Genomic DNA, 18077 nt, shown 5'->3' on the forward strand with positions numbered 1-18077 from the left:
TGAACAAAATCATTTAAAATTATAATGCATGCAATGCTTCAGATACTAAAATTGTGGTACATTACTATGCATTTGCCATAAATGTATAGCTTTGACGAGTTGGACACACGTTTTTGCTTAAGTTGACAAGATCTTTTTTTTTTAATTCTTTGACTTAAATGTTTACCTTTGACTTCAACGAACAGAACAGTAACTTTATTGATAATTGATCAAATGAAATACTAAGATCATTCTTTTATTCGGCAACTTTCCTTACATTTTTTATCCAAATATACAGACTAAGTATGACTATGGTTATACATTCTTCCGCATACATATCCAACCGCTTTCTGGTTTACCTAATCAATCCGCTGTTTATATATAGCCTCTGCATTACGAAGTCAAAAAGGCATCAGCATTACTCCAATCAAATCTGCGGAGTGAGCCTGACCGTGTAAATACTGCATAGAGTATATGTGCCCAATGCGCAGGCCTATTGATTGCTATATTTGATTGCCTTCTTCCCGATATTAATATTGACATGTACTTATATCGCCGCAACTTAAAAGAATTAAACATTGATAGATAAAGATCTTTGCTTAGGATTCATATAAACACGATTTTAAGACGTATTAGCCTAATAAGGTTAATTCATTGGAAACTTGTGGTAATACTGGAAGACAAAAGAATGGTTATCTCGTAAATAACGAAACAACAATGTACTTGGATAAGATTTGAAATTCTTTGAGTTGCCGAATACAGGGTCTTGCAGTCCGTTTTAAATTTACAAGTCGTGAGAAAAAAGAAGGAAAGGCACAATATGCATCCACTTATTTATATTTTTGCATTACTCAGATGTATGAAATATATAATTTCTCGAGCAGCGCAATAATACACCAACCAAATTGTCAGCACCATATTTATATGACGCATGGTAAACTTAATTTTAACTTTCAATGGCGGGTCCAGAATGGGAGGTCGGAACCCTCCCTCCCCTCTTTGTTGGACAATTTTGTGGCAATATTAACAAACAACAGCCTGGAACCCCTTTCAAAATCTCCGCATCCGGACCAGCACAGTCTGCCTCTTTGTTTGTCCGTCCTTCTGTCTCCCCGTCGCCCGTCTTTCATTTCATAGAACCTCTGGAATGCTAATTTGTTGTAAAATTTGGGAGAAATTAAACAAATGATAGCCTGGAAACCCTTGTAAAGATCTCTGGATCCGCCCCTGTGCACTGTGTTTTGTATATGTCTGCCTGTATATTTACTTCTTCATATATCTAATGTTCGGGTTATCTTTCTGTCACACCTCTTTATACACATGTGCACCGGTTTAACACTTTAGAAAATTTCTAGCTGATGTGCAAAGTCAAGATCCGTTTTGATTTAAATGAATATTACTAACTAACATTTTGGCGGTTTTAGGAATACATAAAATGGCATGTATTCTTACGTATAGAATTGGTTGTGGGGAAACAGTAAGCTTATGGAACATGAAACTTCCTTGCAATTTATCTGTATTTCAGTAATTGGAGTCCATGCAGCCTTTTACTGAACTTTCAATTAAAATGAATATGGACGGGTTGCAATATTTGTCAATCTCATGTGAGTTTATTTATCAAATATTCATAATATAGAACACAGACACACTTCTGAACAAATACAATAAAACCGAAATGAATAATTTTAATTTTAGAACAGAATCGATACAGTCAATTAGAAGAAGAACATGCATTTTATTGTACCATTTTATCTTGCAGAAGCATAGCTATAATTAAAATTTTAATAATTAATTACAAATGCGATAAGATCAGTTTGCCTTTTAACAGTTAAAATAAAAACGCACTTTAAAGTTTAAAATAATACATTTGGTGCTAGGTCTTGCATGGAATCATATCGCTGACAGACATTTAAATTTACACTACTAGTCGCCGTTACTTCCTATCTATACTGTGCATCTGCATTTATTCATACTTGTTGGCGAGTGAAGCGGATGTTCGATGTATATAGCAAATTAACCACTCGAGATCCGTTATTTCGGTAAATGTACAAGCCGTATCAAATTTTTGGCTAAAGTGCATCAAGTAAGGAAACCAAATAAAGAGAAGCACAGCATTCGTTTGCCTTATGTTTACCCCCTCCCTCTTCTGCCTCCCATAACAATTAATTGTTTACCACCCTTCAGAACATCTTGATATACAAATGAAACATCTTTTTGAAATGGTTTCTTGAAAAAATTAACATCATTGATAATATGGTAATTTCATTTCCCGTATGTCATGGTTATGACTATACATACATTTATACGTTAATGTGCCCTCTCTATTTCAAGAATTCCCCCTAGGACTCTAAACTAAATATAAATGTACTTATGGTGGGTTGCTTAATGCATAATATTGACCCCTTCCCGCACTTTAAATAGTCTCTTGAAAATCCGTATACCATTAAACTGAGGGAAACCCATCATACCTAGGTCATGTCTCCTTGTTCGGTAGACACTATAAATTTAAGGCTAGAAACCACTAATTCCACTTCCCTTAGGCTTCTATGCAAATTTCACAATATTCAATGGCTTCTCTGGACTTTACCTTAACTTTAACCTGCAGAGGACAATATATCAGCATGATTCTACATATGTCAGCTCACACTCCTCAGAATGGCATGTGGGGTTAGCAGACTTGCAGTGCAGTACTGGTCACCGGAAGTGAAGGGTCTATAAATAGCATGGGAAATCCGAGTGTTTTCACAAGATAGGGGTACATTTAGAAATCATTATGGAGATTAGGCTTCACATAACAAGAAGCAAAATGCACCTATAAAATGTACAGAAATGTTTTTCCTTTCAAAAAATGTTTAAATTTTTCAAATAAGATGAGAACTTTTTTTTACAGCACTATGAGGAACAGGGGTAATTTCTGTGTAGGACTATTTTTGCGTACGTTCCAAATGCTCATTGGTACGTTCCAAATGCTCATTGGTTGAATTGGTGGTCTGTAACCTAAATAATTATAATTTTCCGCGTTTCGAAGTATAGAGGAAAATTATTGTATTAGCGGTTCATATGTCACGTGATATTGTGTGACTTGTATATCACGTGTGTTTTTAATAGTAAGGGGACATTTTTTCCATTTAAATCACTCTCTAGCCATCTTCAGTAAAGTCAAATTTCTAACAATATATTTTCATATATTGTACGTTTTTTTGGCGCTTATTATTCAAAAGATTTTTGTTTGCTTTCCATATATTTGTAATTTCAATCGTTATTTTTTATTTTACTTAGTATTTATTTATTTATTTAATTTTTCTTTCCAGAACCTTTTTTTTTTAATACTGTCCAAAGTATACCTCTTGAGGCGATCTTCCGAGCATTGGGCTTTGGACACAGGTTTCCACATTTTTCACTCCACAAAGATGAAGTTTGACTGGCCGGCGGGATCGGCAGTGATAGAGCATTTATTTTTTGTTTTCTATTCTTTTAATTCATTTTTTATTGATAAATTATTTTTTTCCGAAGCAAATATAGGTATCATAAGTACAATGTATTTGAACATTGAATACCTAATATACATAGTATTTATTTACAATATACTGTTTTTCATATTGCTTTTCATGTTATCACATTATGTAATACTATATATATATATTTATAGATTTAGTAATAAATCCGGTGTCCTCTAGACTTGTTGGGCTATCGGCAACTTAATATGAATTTTAGTTATTACTTTATAATTAGTAATTATACATATGGAGTAAAGTGTATACTGGAATTAAATCTTCATATTACGGACTATTTGGGCCTTTATAGACCCCGGATCTATACTGCTTTCTAGCTATACATGTAAGTTGCTTGAAATTTAATATGCTGCATGTCTTTAAAGGGATGTCTTTGCAGTTTGGATATACTGTACATGTTCCAAATAAAACTACAACTTAAAAATAATACATGATGTACTAAGCTAAAATAAATGTGCATACCTGGCATACATGTAGTTCCTGGTTTAGAAAATAAACGTCTGTATAGGTATAGCTCTATATAATGTCAGATAATCATCTATCTTATAGATAATTTTCCAGTTGTAAGAAGCCACGTCTGAGTTTAGCTATAGTTGTCTGTCTTAAACACAAACCGATCCATATTATTCCACTACAACTCGCTCTTTACATAGGTCTTGTTCCTTTAAACAAAAAGGGTTACAAAATAGCAACAAAACAATATAAAAACACTATAAATTGGACATTATCGCCTATTAAACAAAGGTATATGAAATAGACACCTTTATTGATAGACCGTTTTAAAGGGGTATAATCGGTGTGCCCTGCATTTAAACAGAAGTCAAGTGAATACAGTAAGGCTATATATTAAAAGCACATTTTAAAACTAATATATCATATATCATGCATAATTTCATTTTTATTTGTCGAGCACTTCAAAAATTTAAGTACTCAGTTAAAATATTTGCAAATGAACATAGTTATGTACTGTGAATATTTTGGTACAACATTTTGCGTTGAAATTTCTACTATTACATGTATTATATAAATTTTCCTGCTTTCATTAGAACCATAAAGTATATTTCAAAAATAGTATTTCCCTTTTTGCTGTGAACTATTTGGTTATTAGAAGAGTATTAGGACTGTTAACCATTTCGATAGATTAGATTACGAGGATGATATTCTCAAACATGCATGTGTTTGGGTTGTTTTATGACTTTTGTGGTGAAATATTATCAAGCTGCAAAGTCATGTCAGTGTAATTCTATTTTGTAATACTAATTATTGCAAGTTTTTGTTTTGTGAACCGATACAATAGACTACATTGTATGTATGTAAAATTTAGTTTGGGGCTAGACGATACAGCCGAACCCATCCTTTGTTGCAAAATTAAGCATACATGTATGATAGATATAAATCATATTCATGAACCCTCCTTTTTGGACTTTGGATCCGCCCCTGTGATAAATCCTACAATAAGAAAAAGTGTAGAACACAATCTATAAAACGTTCTTACATATATAAACCAGTTATCCCGTATGGGCAAATAGAAAGTTATTACACTGCGGCTAAAACGACGTAGAAATGTTTCACATTCGATCAACCTTGCTTAAATACATTTGTATATCCTATAAACAAATAAAAATCAAGTCTCAGTGAAAATACAATGTAAGTTAATCTTTTCAGATAATCTTGAGTTCTTGTCTATTTTTAATATTGCTTAAAAGTACACGTTACGTATATCCTTCTTCGAGGGTCAGTTCCACTGGCTGTTCCAGAACCTTACCAGCCTTAGAAAAGGTATAGCTTTGATCGTGTTGTTCGAATACAGCTTTTCTAAGATATGAAAGGCATTCATTATATTCTTGAAATAGAGAGACAGTTGCGTCAAAATAATTGATGTGCATTTGTTTGCGCGACGCCATAGATAATTATGTGTAAAATGTTCACGCCTTTCACGAGGAACTAACAATCGGAACATCTTATCCATTCTAGTTTGTAGAGGAAGTGGCCGAGTAATTCCGATTATTTATTGTTCAATAGAACAAGGGCAAATATAATACCTCCGTTTCCTGTTACATGTCAGAAAAAAAATGAATCGGTAGGTCGGGATTTTATTTTATTTATAATTATTTTTTCTCAAATTTCGTAGAAAACAACTTAAAAAACACTTCATTAACCACCCGGACTTTGTGGAAACAGAAAATTGACATGCATCTGTATTATTTAATATGTTATGTCGTAAATTGTGTGGTCGGAGCGGAGAGGTCGAGAGCATGGCACGGCTCCTCGAGATGCCGACTGCCTCCTCGTCCGACGCGTTAATATGAACTATTTCTATTTTTCGAGTGACATTTTGTTTGTTGGGGAAAACTAGTTCATGGTAGAGTCTTGGTGGAGCCGTGGTCTTTTCTTGCTATATCTGGCATGCATGTAGTTTGGTTTTGTATCCGTGGCCCATCGAACATTACATGCTTTCGAGGCTGGCCTGGTAAATAAAGATATTAAGTTTTTACTCTTTATTGTCCTGAGCGTACACAGTGATCAAAATATATTTTTCTTGTAATTCAAGTTCAATACTATGTATACTTTTATTTATTTGATTAATATACTTTTTCGTTTATTTATTTTGATAAATAAGAATTTAATTATTTACATAGTTGCTTTAAATAAAACTTCAACTAAAAACTTTACTTCTAAAATTCTAATTATAAAAGTTAGAAATAAAATATCAAATTTAAATCGTTCACGTACCTGGTAAATAATGATATTAAGTTTTTACCCTTTATTGTCCTGAACGTACACAGTAATACCAGGGCTGGGTTGAGCTCCCTGAAAAACTCAGTATCACGTGCTGTCGGACCTGTCTTTATTTACCAATGAAATCTCTTAATTTTATTTAATTTCCAAAGATGAATATTCATAACGCCTTAGTATAGGAAACGTTTGGTTTTGTAAGATTTCGTTTACTCAAATTTACTTTATTTTTTGTTTATGTCTGATACTGTTTTAATTTATTTATCCTTAAACAATGGAAACTATTACCTAAAGCAATTAAATACATTTTGCTAATCTCTATAAAGTGTCAGTTGTTTACCTAAATTATTAGCAAGACAATTAAGCAAGCACCAAAGGATTCAAACCTATTTAGTCTATCGTCACAGATTATGTATTATTTAATATTACACATATTTCTTTCTTTCGGCAAAATTTACAAATATGTCAAGACATTATCAATTTACTTAGGCCGAAATGCAATTTTATTTATTTTTAATTTTTGCTGAATCATATACAATTTTCCTGCATCACAAATATCTGGCTGTTTGCACTGGCGGATCCATAGGGATGCAGGGGGTTGGAAAATTTGTCATTTTCATGTTTAAAACTGACAAAAAATGGTAATTACATGTACATGTATGTCGTAGTTTTTCTGAGGAACCTCGCCCTGCACCCACCCTTTTCAAAGTGTCTGGATCCGCCCCTGGATCGGTGGTACTTTTTTTGTTTTTTTAACTTGAAAATAAGTCAGTTGGGACCACCAAGGCATGAGTCGGTAGGGTAACAGGAAACAGATTGTGTATAAACTTTCAAGTAAATATCCTTCTGCAGAAACAGTTGGCTCAGATTGAAAGTGAATTATACGCATCAACCATATATACTAAGCTAAGAAATAGACATGTGTATCAATGTAAGTTTCCAAATAAAGAATTCGAAAAAATGATTTAAAGGTACCAGTATCGTATTGCATATCCCTGAGCAGGTGTACGTCAAAACATTGATGCTATAAAAATATAGTGCATTTTCTTTTTGCCTCTCTACAAACTAATGTTTTGTCAAAAGATATGAACAATGACTTATAAAATAGAGCAAACATCACACTGTAAGATGAGGAACTTTTCAAAAAGAAAATCTAACATAATAACATAAAAATGTTCCACTAAAAAGGTTGGTTTGGTGAGTGCAAAATGTAAGTGAAAGTAGGGAAAATGGCTATTTATAGTTCAAGGCTACTTTTCTGTCCGATCTTCGTGGACTCACCCTATTTTCTTTGCGGGAAATTATTTTTTCACGTGTCATTAGAAATGCTACATTTGTGAAAGTTTTATTGAATCCATTTACATATTTTTTTTAAAATCCTAAAAACATGCACTTCACTATAGAAGTCTATGGAAAAATTAATACGATACTGAGACCTAAACAATGAGTTCGAATGATATCATACAATTTAGCAACACCTTACCGGAAGTACATTGTAATTCTAGTTATTCCCCCTTGTTTGTGATTTTTCTTGATTTAATTGCTTTGGGCCTTGGTCAGTTGAAGATATAGGTAAAGCTAAATTTAGATTTATTGTCATCTCACACCTGGACATTGATTCCAATCACAAATCGGGTCTACATGCATAAGCCTCAAATCCGAATGAAAAAAACTTGTATCTTCGTCTACTTCGGCTTCGCCGTCGGGTCACTTACATATGGTCAAACTCAAAATAATAATCATTAATGCAGTCTTAGGAGGCAAATTTTTATTTTGCATGGTTGCTTGACATCAGATTAACAAAAATGCCCCACCAACCTAACTAGAACTTGTGTTTTGTAAGGTTTGGGTTCATTGTAGGTCTTGTCGACCCATTGGAATATGACTAGAAAAGAACACGTTTATCTAAAAGTATAGTCACTGCTTGTCGTGTTTGTCTAAATTACATGTAAATATAAAATGGAAAAAAATCATTACTAGGCATAAGCTTCTGAAATATAAGATCAATGGAAAGTTAAGGATACATGCAGTCTTTAAATTTATGTGCATGTACATGTATTGCTTCTAGAATTTTTAAATAATAGATCTATTACTGTTTTATTTAAAAAAAAAACACACACACATAGTTTAAACAGTATGATAAAGGTACATGTACTACCTTAATTCCTGGGAAGTATTCATTTATGATTTCATCATTAATGTCGATCCATCTGTTACCATGCTACATTTTGTAAATTGCAAAATGTGCCCAGGTGACTGCCCAGATATTTTTGTCTTTTAACCAATGAGGATTCTAGTTTGTACTTTGAAGATCAAATTAGAGACAGAAATTTTTAGCAGTATATGAACCTACATGTACATTTTAATTTTTCCACTTTCCACAGTGGAGTTGCTTTTTAATTCACCATTTCTCCACTATTCTCTCCACCAAAGTAAAAAATAAACTGAGATAACTTTTCTTCATTTGAACTATTTTAATGATTTCAGACCTGGCAAAATCATTTTTCAACATGTCGGACATTTGGTCTGGCAACCTAACAAAATCTGCTGGGCTGAACAATTATCTGCCGGTCCGAAATCATTTCTCTGATCCAATATCAATTGGCCTCGATTCGGACGCCATCTTTAAACCAGAAGTTCTGGTTGATGTGTGTCTAATAAAAAAAATATACCGGACATCTTGTCTGGAAATCGTACTGGTCATGTCCGATGGTCCGATGAATTTCACCATGACTGTGATTTCAATTTCTTTTCTACATTCTTTGTTATGGCATCACTTACCTGTGATCTGGATTTTTTTGTAAAAAATCGGTGAATTGGCATTGGACAACAACATCAAATGATTATAACTTTTTTTTATATGAAAATAAAGGTTTACATGTATTTATCATTACAAATTTATTTTTCAAGTAAAAATGTTATAAATTCACATAAAAATATGAGTTATTTTTTTATATAAATGAAACATTTTACCAAATTAAAATTAAATATAAAATAAAAAAATTGTCAGTTGTTATTTACACTAGTGTAGCTGTTTATTTGCCAACCAATTTGACACTTAAATTAATGATGATAATCAAATTAGTGAATATGACATCACTAATGAGATTGACGAACTCTCCTATACATTCCTAACTGAAATGAAAACTTACACTCAATTTTTTAGCACCGACGAACCAGAAAAAGTTGCAGATCATATTCAAAGTCAGTAATCAAAATCAAATTGCTTTCAGATTGGTTCAGATAGGAGCTGACTTGCCGCAGCTGATAATGTTTAACCTCAGTGGTTCTGTGAAGCTGTGCAATTTTTATTTACTGATAAATGCTTTAATATAATTGTTGTCAAATTACTTGTACATCAATATTTTTTTTCCAGAATGAAGCACTTCTAAAACTCCAGAATGGATGCAAAACTGGAGGTGTCAAAAAATCCCAACCAGTCATCTTCTTTAGAACTTGGGGATATGGATAGTATAGTACGATACACTTTATATGATGAGAATGATTTAGTTTAAGATTTCAAAAGGCTAAATCAAGCCAAATTTGTAAAATTTGGATTTGTCAGCTTTCATGACTTAAAAAGTTAATTATAATCATGATAATGTACAAATATGTCTTGATGTTAATTTCCTTGTAAAAAGTGTACACTGCAATACACAAAAAAGATGGTATTACATTCAAATGGACTTATTAGGCCATGTAAACAAAAATGTATTTCTGAGTGAACATTTTAAGCTGAGTACATGCAAATGACAGTGAAGTTGAACTCTTCAGGAAACATACATGTAAGCTTGTGTTTATTATACTCCTTTTTTCTTTCCAATTATAAACAGCTAAGAAATATTCATTTTGAAAGATTTTTTTTTTATTTTCAAATAAAGTTTGAAAGACAGATTTTTTATTCTTTCAATCTTTCCTCTTTCAAATACGGTCTGTTGCTAAGCTTACATGGCTGAATTTATTACTTTTTAATATTTGTTTTATTATCAAATTTATTTCAGTTTTTTCTAAATGATAATAGGATAATTAATTGGAAAGTGAATAACGAAAATATTATCAAAAGTGCCAAAGAATGCCTAGATTTAATGAGTGTGCAGAACTTGATCTGTGCACGAGTTCAATCCTTAAGTGTTCTTGGCACGAGTGATCATATTTTGGTTATTCACTCTTTCCAATTGATTATCCTATTTATTATATAGATTTTCTTCATACTTTATCAATATTTTCAACATGAATTTTAAATTCTGTGATTGGCGGATTGATATTAAAGTTATGATGTTTTGACAAGAGAAAATTCAAGAGTGAAATTACCAAATTTATTTCACTCAGTGTGAATTATCGAAATTTATTACACTGGGAACATTCAATAAAACACTGCTATCTTTATAATAATTTTATAGAAACACATTGTACATTTTTTGTATGTACAATATATTTGCAAATAAAAGATTTATCAGATGCACTTTATAATGTAGAGGAAAATAAAATTCATTCCTTCTATTACAGTGCACAAAATTAGAGAAGACATCAGATGAAACCCTGTATATCTCAGTGAATTTATCTGCCAACAAGTTTAAATATGGAGGTTCATCCATAGGAAAGAAGTTTCTTGAAATGCACTCAGATGTTGTTGACAATTTCTTCAAATTTTGTAGAGGTAGATTGTGTTAAGTTGTTCATCGTATCATACCCCCTATTTGTTTATTTGTATTGATGTTAGCAAAATTTTGTAAATTTTTCGATTTTACTTTTTAGAGTTATGGGACTTTGTTTATAGAAAAGTGGGGATTTCACAGTTTTAAGCTTATAAAAAAGTAGTGGTTGCACCCATTTAAATAAAACTTTGGAAAATAGTTTATCAATATTAGCTCCCTCTGCAATTATTATGAATTTCCATTTTCAAGTTTTTGGACTTAATTCATAAAAAAAGTAGAAATTTCCCATTATTGCACAATGGTTTCAAAATGCCTGAATCAATTTTCATAAAACATTGAATTGTTTTTTTTTGGGGGTATATTTTGGTTTTTATAATAATGTAAGCTTCTTTTTGATTTTTATATATTTTGTGTCAAGTCAGTTGCATTTATTCACCTCGCCTTGTGTGACCTACATGTATGCTCTTCATCCCAAGTGAGACCTAAAGCTACACCAAGTTCCCTACATTTTACTCTGTCTTTTGCCACATATTGAGCTTGTCCCAAGGTGTATCCCATTTCCTGCAGCTCAGAAAGAAATGTTCTGCCCTAGGTGGTACAATGTATGAGGTCAGCCCTGCTTTCTCTTCCCAGGGGGTGTCCAGAATAGAGCTAATATAACCTTTGTAGGCAGTATGTCATGGCTCAACCATCTGAAGTGTCTCTGTTTCAGTTCTGTTGCATTTATTGCAGTAATAAGTATATCAAAATAATTTCTCAATTTAAGATACTTTCCAGAAAGGGGCGACTTTACAAAGAAAATATTTCATTTCTTGCCTTATATCATGTTATCAGTTAACAAAGCTTACCAGTAGTTTGAATGTCTTGAGACCTAAAAAAAGACCTTTTTAAGTTTAAGGTTATCTTACCTACCCTGTTTTTTTTCAGCCTTCCTTAACACTAGCACACATACTTGTTTTTTCCATGAAATGCCACTAAACTGTCATTCATTAGGTGAGCACTATTGAAGTCAAGAAATTCTCCCATACATGCAAGTGTCAATAAATGTAATTTATAAAATAAAATTTTAAAAAGATTTTTCCTACCTACTCCTTTTTCCATCCAATGCAACCATAAACAGACATTTTCTGTTCTTGTTTTTGGCCTAGCAGACAAAATCAGTTATGTTACAGGCTGGCTCTAATACTGTTGACATCACTAAAATTACACCTCATCTATTCAGGCTGGCTGTAATACTGTTGATATCACTAGAATTACACCTCATCAATTCAGGTTGGCTGTAATACTGATAATATCACAAGTATAACACGTCATTTATTCATGCTTGCTAAAATATTGTTGATATCAATAGAATTACACCTCATCTATTCAGGTTGGCCATAATGATATTGATACTTTTTTCTTTGTTTGAAGTCTTAATTATTTCATTAAAATCCATGTTTGATATTTTGTAGTTGAATATTTTTTTTGTAATTTACAGGTACATACGGCCACAGTGAGAGCAGTTTTGATGGGAACAAGCTACAGAATACAAATCAGAGGAAAGAGGAGGTGGATGAAAGTGAAGATGATTGTCATATGTATATTGTGGGCATGGATGATAGAAGTAATGTTAAAAAGAGAAAACTTAAAATGAAAGATGAAAGAAACAAAATATATGAAAAAAGTGATAAAAGGAACAAAAAAAGTGAAAAAAGTGATGAAAGTACTAAAAAGTGCAGGCTTAAGGTAGATGATAATCTGATATCAAGAAGGCGTTCAGCAAGGGTTAAAGATTCAGCTGATATTTTGAAAAAAGCTCAGATGAGGAAAGCTAGTATGGATAGCTTTACTTCATCTACTGCCTATAGAAAGGAAACATTAGTAACAAAAGATGCCCAAAAGATCCAAGATGAAACAAAACAGAAGAGAGGCCAAATGTATTTCATTGAAGAAAAAATAGGAGTGGACAAAAAGACCCCTAAAAGTCAAGAAAGCTGTCCCAAGGAGATTAAGAATAAGAAAATAAGTGGTGCAATTGGAAACTTTGATGCTAATTATGTTGTAACTGTAAATTCACCACTGCTTCAAATTGCAGTTGGTCCTGACAGATATACTCAAGTTGATAATTTGGAAACAGAAGCAAATTTAGAAAGTGATGAAAGCTTTACTAAAAGTAAAGAACCTGTCAAAACAAATGAAGATGAAAATAATGAATCCAGAAATGTAGGTGAAAATATTGACAAAAATGATACCAGTGATGAGGACAATTTTTCAGATAATGTAGGAATGGAAGATGATGAAAGTAGTAAATCTGACAATGAAGAGAAAAATGATGGAAAAGAAAGAAGAAGAAAAAACAAGAAATTATTACTGAAAAAGGAAGAAAGTAGAAAAAACATCCAGTCCCATATGATAAACTGTAGGCTTTGTCACAAGAAAGTATGGCGAAAAGCTTACCCTTTCCATTTAAGAAGGACCCATAAAGAACTTAATGCTTTTATTTGTGATGAATGTCCAAGGTCGTTTAATACTTACATTGCATTGAAAAAACACAAAGTTCTACATAGTGGAAGAGAAGCTAATGGAGAAATATTAAATAAAGATTATAATAACATTTTGAATAAAGAGGATGGGGAACAGCAGGACCTAAAAAAGGAGCAGAAAGATGGTTTCATCTGCAATATATGCCTCAAAGTTCTTTGTTCAAAGGCATCTTTAGATCATCATAGAGCTATGGTACATAATGAACAGCTGATATGCAAGGTTTGCAAAATACAATGTTCTACTGCACAAAGGTTAGCAATTCATGAAGCAATACATCAGGACAAAAAGTACCCATGTGAAAATTGCAGTAAAGAATTCCTCAATCCAAATAGTTTTGTTTGTCATGCAAAGAAAGACCACTCTGACCATCGTCCTGCTTGCTACATTTGTGGTATTTTGTTTGAAACAGAAATTGAGAGAAATAAACATTGGCTCATTCACAAGAAGGACCGTTTGAACAACTATGCCTGCTCTAAGTGTGGAAAAACTTTCGAAAATTTGAAGTATTTGAAGACGCATAATAAAAGTGCACACCGCAGTGATGACGTTATTTGCAAAGTATGTTGCGAGTTTTTTACATCGAAGACTGAACTTAAGAAACATATGTGGAAACATCGACTTGATCCTATGTATACATGCAGAATGTGCAAAAGTAGTTTTAAAACAACAGAGGAATTAACTCAACATACTAAAGATGCCCATAATTATCATTATTATATGTGCGATGCTTGTGGTGAAGAATTTGATTGCACTCTCGAGTTAAAGAAGCATCAGCGAAGTGTCCATGACCCTAAGGTTAAGGTGACTTGTGGAATTTGTAATGCAATATTTTTTAATCATAATTACCTCAAAAAGCATATTGAACAAGTGCACTGCGAAACAAGGGATTACCAATGTGATGAATGTGGCAAGTTTTTCAAAACAAAGGGTACTCTAAAATCTCATGCCAAGTGTCACAGGGAGGAAAATTTAAATAAGTGTGAACTCTGCGAAGAGACATTTAAGTCTATCAATGGGTTGCATAACCACGTTTTGGATCATCATGCAGATAAAATCAACATAGAGAAGTTAGACTTCATGGTGTACGAATGTGAATTCTGCGGAAAGCGTAGCTCCCAGAAGGCGATACACATACGACATGTTAGAACACATACTGGTGAAAAACCTTATGTCTGTTCTGAATGTGGTGCAAGGTTTCCTATACCAGCAGCACTTAACCGTCATGTAAAACGAAAACATTTAGGCCTGAAAAAACATCACTGTAAAATTTGTGATACTAGATTTGCCGATCATTCTCATTTAAGACGACATTATCAGACTAACCTACACAAGTTGCTGGAAGCTGCAAGTACATCTAATTCTATTGAAGCAGTTCAATCTGGGTATGAAAAAAGAATTGTAAAATCACAAGTGATAACAATACCAGCAAGTCTAGAAAGATCAGCACAAATTGAAAGGAAAGAGGTAGACATTATAAAACGGGAATCAGAGGGGCAGCCATCCATGGAAGAAATTGAAGGGTTCGAGAAAGAAAATATTCAGGTCATCTACGTGGACCATATTGCCCAAACAAACTCATCCATCAAGCAGGAAGTCACAGAACAAGTGTATGAGGTGGAAGATTCGTCGCTTATTAATTTCAAAGATTCCACTATTTATGTGATTTCAGAGGCGGAGGACCCAAATGCTTTTGTGCAATCTTTGTCATTTACAGAGTAGGGTAAGCTTTGCGTGACGCAGATGAATCAGGGATATTATATTTACCGTTCAAATTACTTATTCACCTCTTGTTTGTTTTTAAGTTATTAAAAAAAAATTTTTGCGAAACTATCTTGTTTCTGTTGAAAGCCTAAAAATTGCTTTGTCCATTACTTTCTGTTCAATTCAGAAATCAAGTAATGAACAAAAAAAGCCTTTCCCAGAAAAATTTTTAATTTTTTTTTATTTTTGATTGCTTGTATTTTAAATTGGTCTGAATTGAAGCTAAAAGTAAGCAAAATGTAAAAAAAAAAGTGATGATTCAGTTTTTCCTCTTTTTCTTTAAATCAATCAAATTCATGTATATGTACAAGTGAACATTCATTTTTTAAAAGGTACCTTAGTTGTTTCATATACATACATGTAGCGTGGATGGTTCATAAAATGATTTTAAAGTTTCCTAATAAAGCAACCAAATATTGCACAAAGTACACTACTGTCAACACCTGTAATTTCTCAAGTCTCAACAATGGAGATATCATGAGTGGAGTCACAATGTCTCTATTCTCCACAGTGGAGTCAACATTTCAAAAAATGTTTGTATATTTAATGGTTCTAGCTATTTAAAACATTTTAATTGTTGACTGAAATAAATATTGAAAAGTATGGAAATGGGGAAATTTTATGCGAGTTTTTACTATGGTGGAGTCACAGTGGAGAACATGACTTCAATGTGAAGAATGGAGAAATTAAAATTGGTTGATGGTAGTGTAAGGTTTATCTCCCGTTTCATGGGTAATCATGCTGTTGGGATTTTTAATCCGTCAAAAGACATGGCTGCAGTTACTAAAAATAGGACATGGGTCAGACAGTAGTTTTTCCACATTGTTTTTCCATAACTGTTTAGTCAAATTCTTTCAATTGCTGAAATGATCCTTATGATGAGGCCTACAAAAGTCTCTAAGGATCAAAATTGTCATACGACTGCTTGTTAGAAGCCTTGAAAGGTGAAAAATAGCTTTTTTTCTACATTTTGCAGCCAAAATCTTGAAAACTATAATAAATACAAAATGCAGAACGAAATTTTCAATTGCCGAAATGGTCCTTATGATACAATGTAAGTCCTACCAAAGTCCTCGAGTCAAAATAGTTACTTCTTGTTGAATTTATTGCCGTTGAAAGACAAAATTTAACCAGGTGAGCGATTCAAGCTCCTGGTAGCATCTTGTTTTTAGGAGCCCCGACTGGCACCCTCCTCTGAATCCGCCACTGTACGTGAGTTATCATTAGAAATCATGGGAAATCCTATTTAAATATGACTGCAAAGGATTTTTTTCGGTTGTTTAATGGTATCGCCCTGTTTTTGTTGGAATCGTCGTCGTGGCCGTCTGTTATACTTGGTTTATTAAAGATAACTTGAGTGAAGCTTATCACACATTTTTGAAATATGAACAGATTGTTCCTAGGCACATGACGGAGGGCCCTATTAGTTTTTTTTTGCTTAAAACCTTTTGGAAATAATGAGCTACATGTGAAAGGGAAAAATAGAAGTTATCGTTATAATTGATAGGTAAAGCTTACTTTTGGTCGGATTTCAGTTGTCAATCTTGTCCATGTGAAATTCTGTTTTAAAAATTTTGCACAAAATTGGGCCCAAATATTCTATTGTTTGTCCGATCACGGTCTTTATATTACAGTGTGTGCTTCTTTTGATCCTTTTATTTTTATTGTCAATATAATTACTCACGATCAAAGTCCAAGCTTTATCAAGCGTTTGAGTCCATATTGGGACGCTTTTGTCTACATTCCAAACATACTTCACCTCTATTAATATGCAAATTCGCTTTGCTCATTTTTTTATCAATTAAGATCGAATATCAGAATTGATATAGCAGTCGCCAGAGCCTTTAGATTTGCAAAGCCTGTTAGCATCTGCAATTATCTTACACTACCGAGGAAAATAGTTCCATTGGCATATAACCTATTAAAGTTCAAATACAGATAGTTAGGTCCACTTTGTAAGTAGTTTTGCTATATCAAATTAATTCCAAGTCATTTACTCCAATAAACAAACTGAATAGACAACTTTTACAGAGAACTAAATATGCTGATTAATTTGATTTGTATTAACAACGATCCAATTAAAACTACATGTAGTTGATCTCTTACATCTTATAAATACCTGTTCATTTCTATTATTTTTAGCTAGAAATGAAAACTCTACGAGATTATAAATAGTCGTCAATCATAGAAATGAAATATTATTAGGAATGCTGAGCACCATTTGGAAAAGCTGTCTCTAGATTTGTCATGCAGACCGTGGCGGATCTTAATATTTACAAGGTCCCGATGAAGAAACTTATATAAAGCAATTTTTATTACGGTTACCGCCTCGTGACATCGGAAGTCTGCGCGGAAATGAAAAACTGAAAAACAAACTTTGCTCAGACGATGGCATGGGAATTTCGATAATGCATTTCTCGAGGATGGTGTCAATTTATCGTCTTGTGATATTGCTTTTTTTAATAATCATTCTATTTGGCTACTAGTATTTGGCCATGTGTGATGATGATAGAGCTGTAGGTGCTCTAGGGCCTTAAGCAATCATTTGATTTTCATTCGTCCTGGATAGTTTATTTTGTGTGTTAAGACTATCCTGACTTTTTATTTTTCATTCTAGCCTGTCCTGGATTTTTTTATGATGTTTACAAAAACATATCCTTATTTTTTTTCAACAGGTGCATCCTGTCTTTTTTACTAGAATGGTCATCCTGGATTTTTTTTCATATGCTATCATATGCACCCTGCCTTCAAAAGTTCAATCCTAGCCCCATAAAATCAAATGGTTGCTCCCTTAACTGAATAACGTTTTAATAACAGTTGTGAGGAAGTGACATTAGTGAAGCTCATAACATACAGAAAACAACGCATGCGTTTATTACATATGCAAAATCAGTTTATTTCAATAAAG

General features: G+C 32.9%; 1 protein-coding gene across 3 annotated transcripts in view; it reads left to right on the plus strand.

Moving 5' to 3' along the window:
- Nucleotides 1-15235, plus strand: part of LOC148607200 (uncharacterized) — a 38261-nt gene extending 23026 nt beyond the window's left edge. The window contains exons 1-4 of one of the 3 annotated variants that reach the window (XM_088546024.1): nucleotides 7700-7799; nucleotides 9604-9703; nucleotides 10734-10884; nucleotides 12363-15235. In XM_088546024.1, coding sequence (XP_088402150.1) covers nucleotides 9629-9703; nucleotides 10734-10884; nucleotides 12363-15127 — 2991 coding nt within the window. In that variant the 5' untranslated portion in view covers nucleotides 7700-7799; nucleotides 9604-9628 and the 3' untranslated portion in view covers nucleotides 15128-15235. Of the gene's footprint in view, nucleotides 1-7699; nucleotides 7800-9603; nucleotides 9704-9794; nucleotides 10013-10733; nucleotides 10885-12362 lie in introns of those variants that run through there. The other 2 variants (XM_088546025.1, XM_088546026.1) reach the window with 2 other exon arrangements.
- Nucleotides 15236-18077: the final 2842 nt, after the last annotated feature.

The sequence above is a fragment of the Perna viridis genome, chromosome 9, assembly GCF_037379345.1.
Source record: "Perna viridis isolate PV_CMFRI_1.1 ecotype Kerala chromosome 9, ASM3737934v1, whole genome shotgun sequence".
Lineage (NCBI taxonomy): Eukaryota > Metazoa > Mollusca > Bivalvia > Mytilida > Mytilidae > Perna > Perna viridis.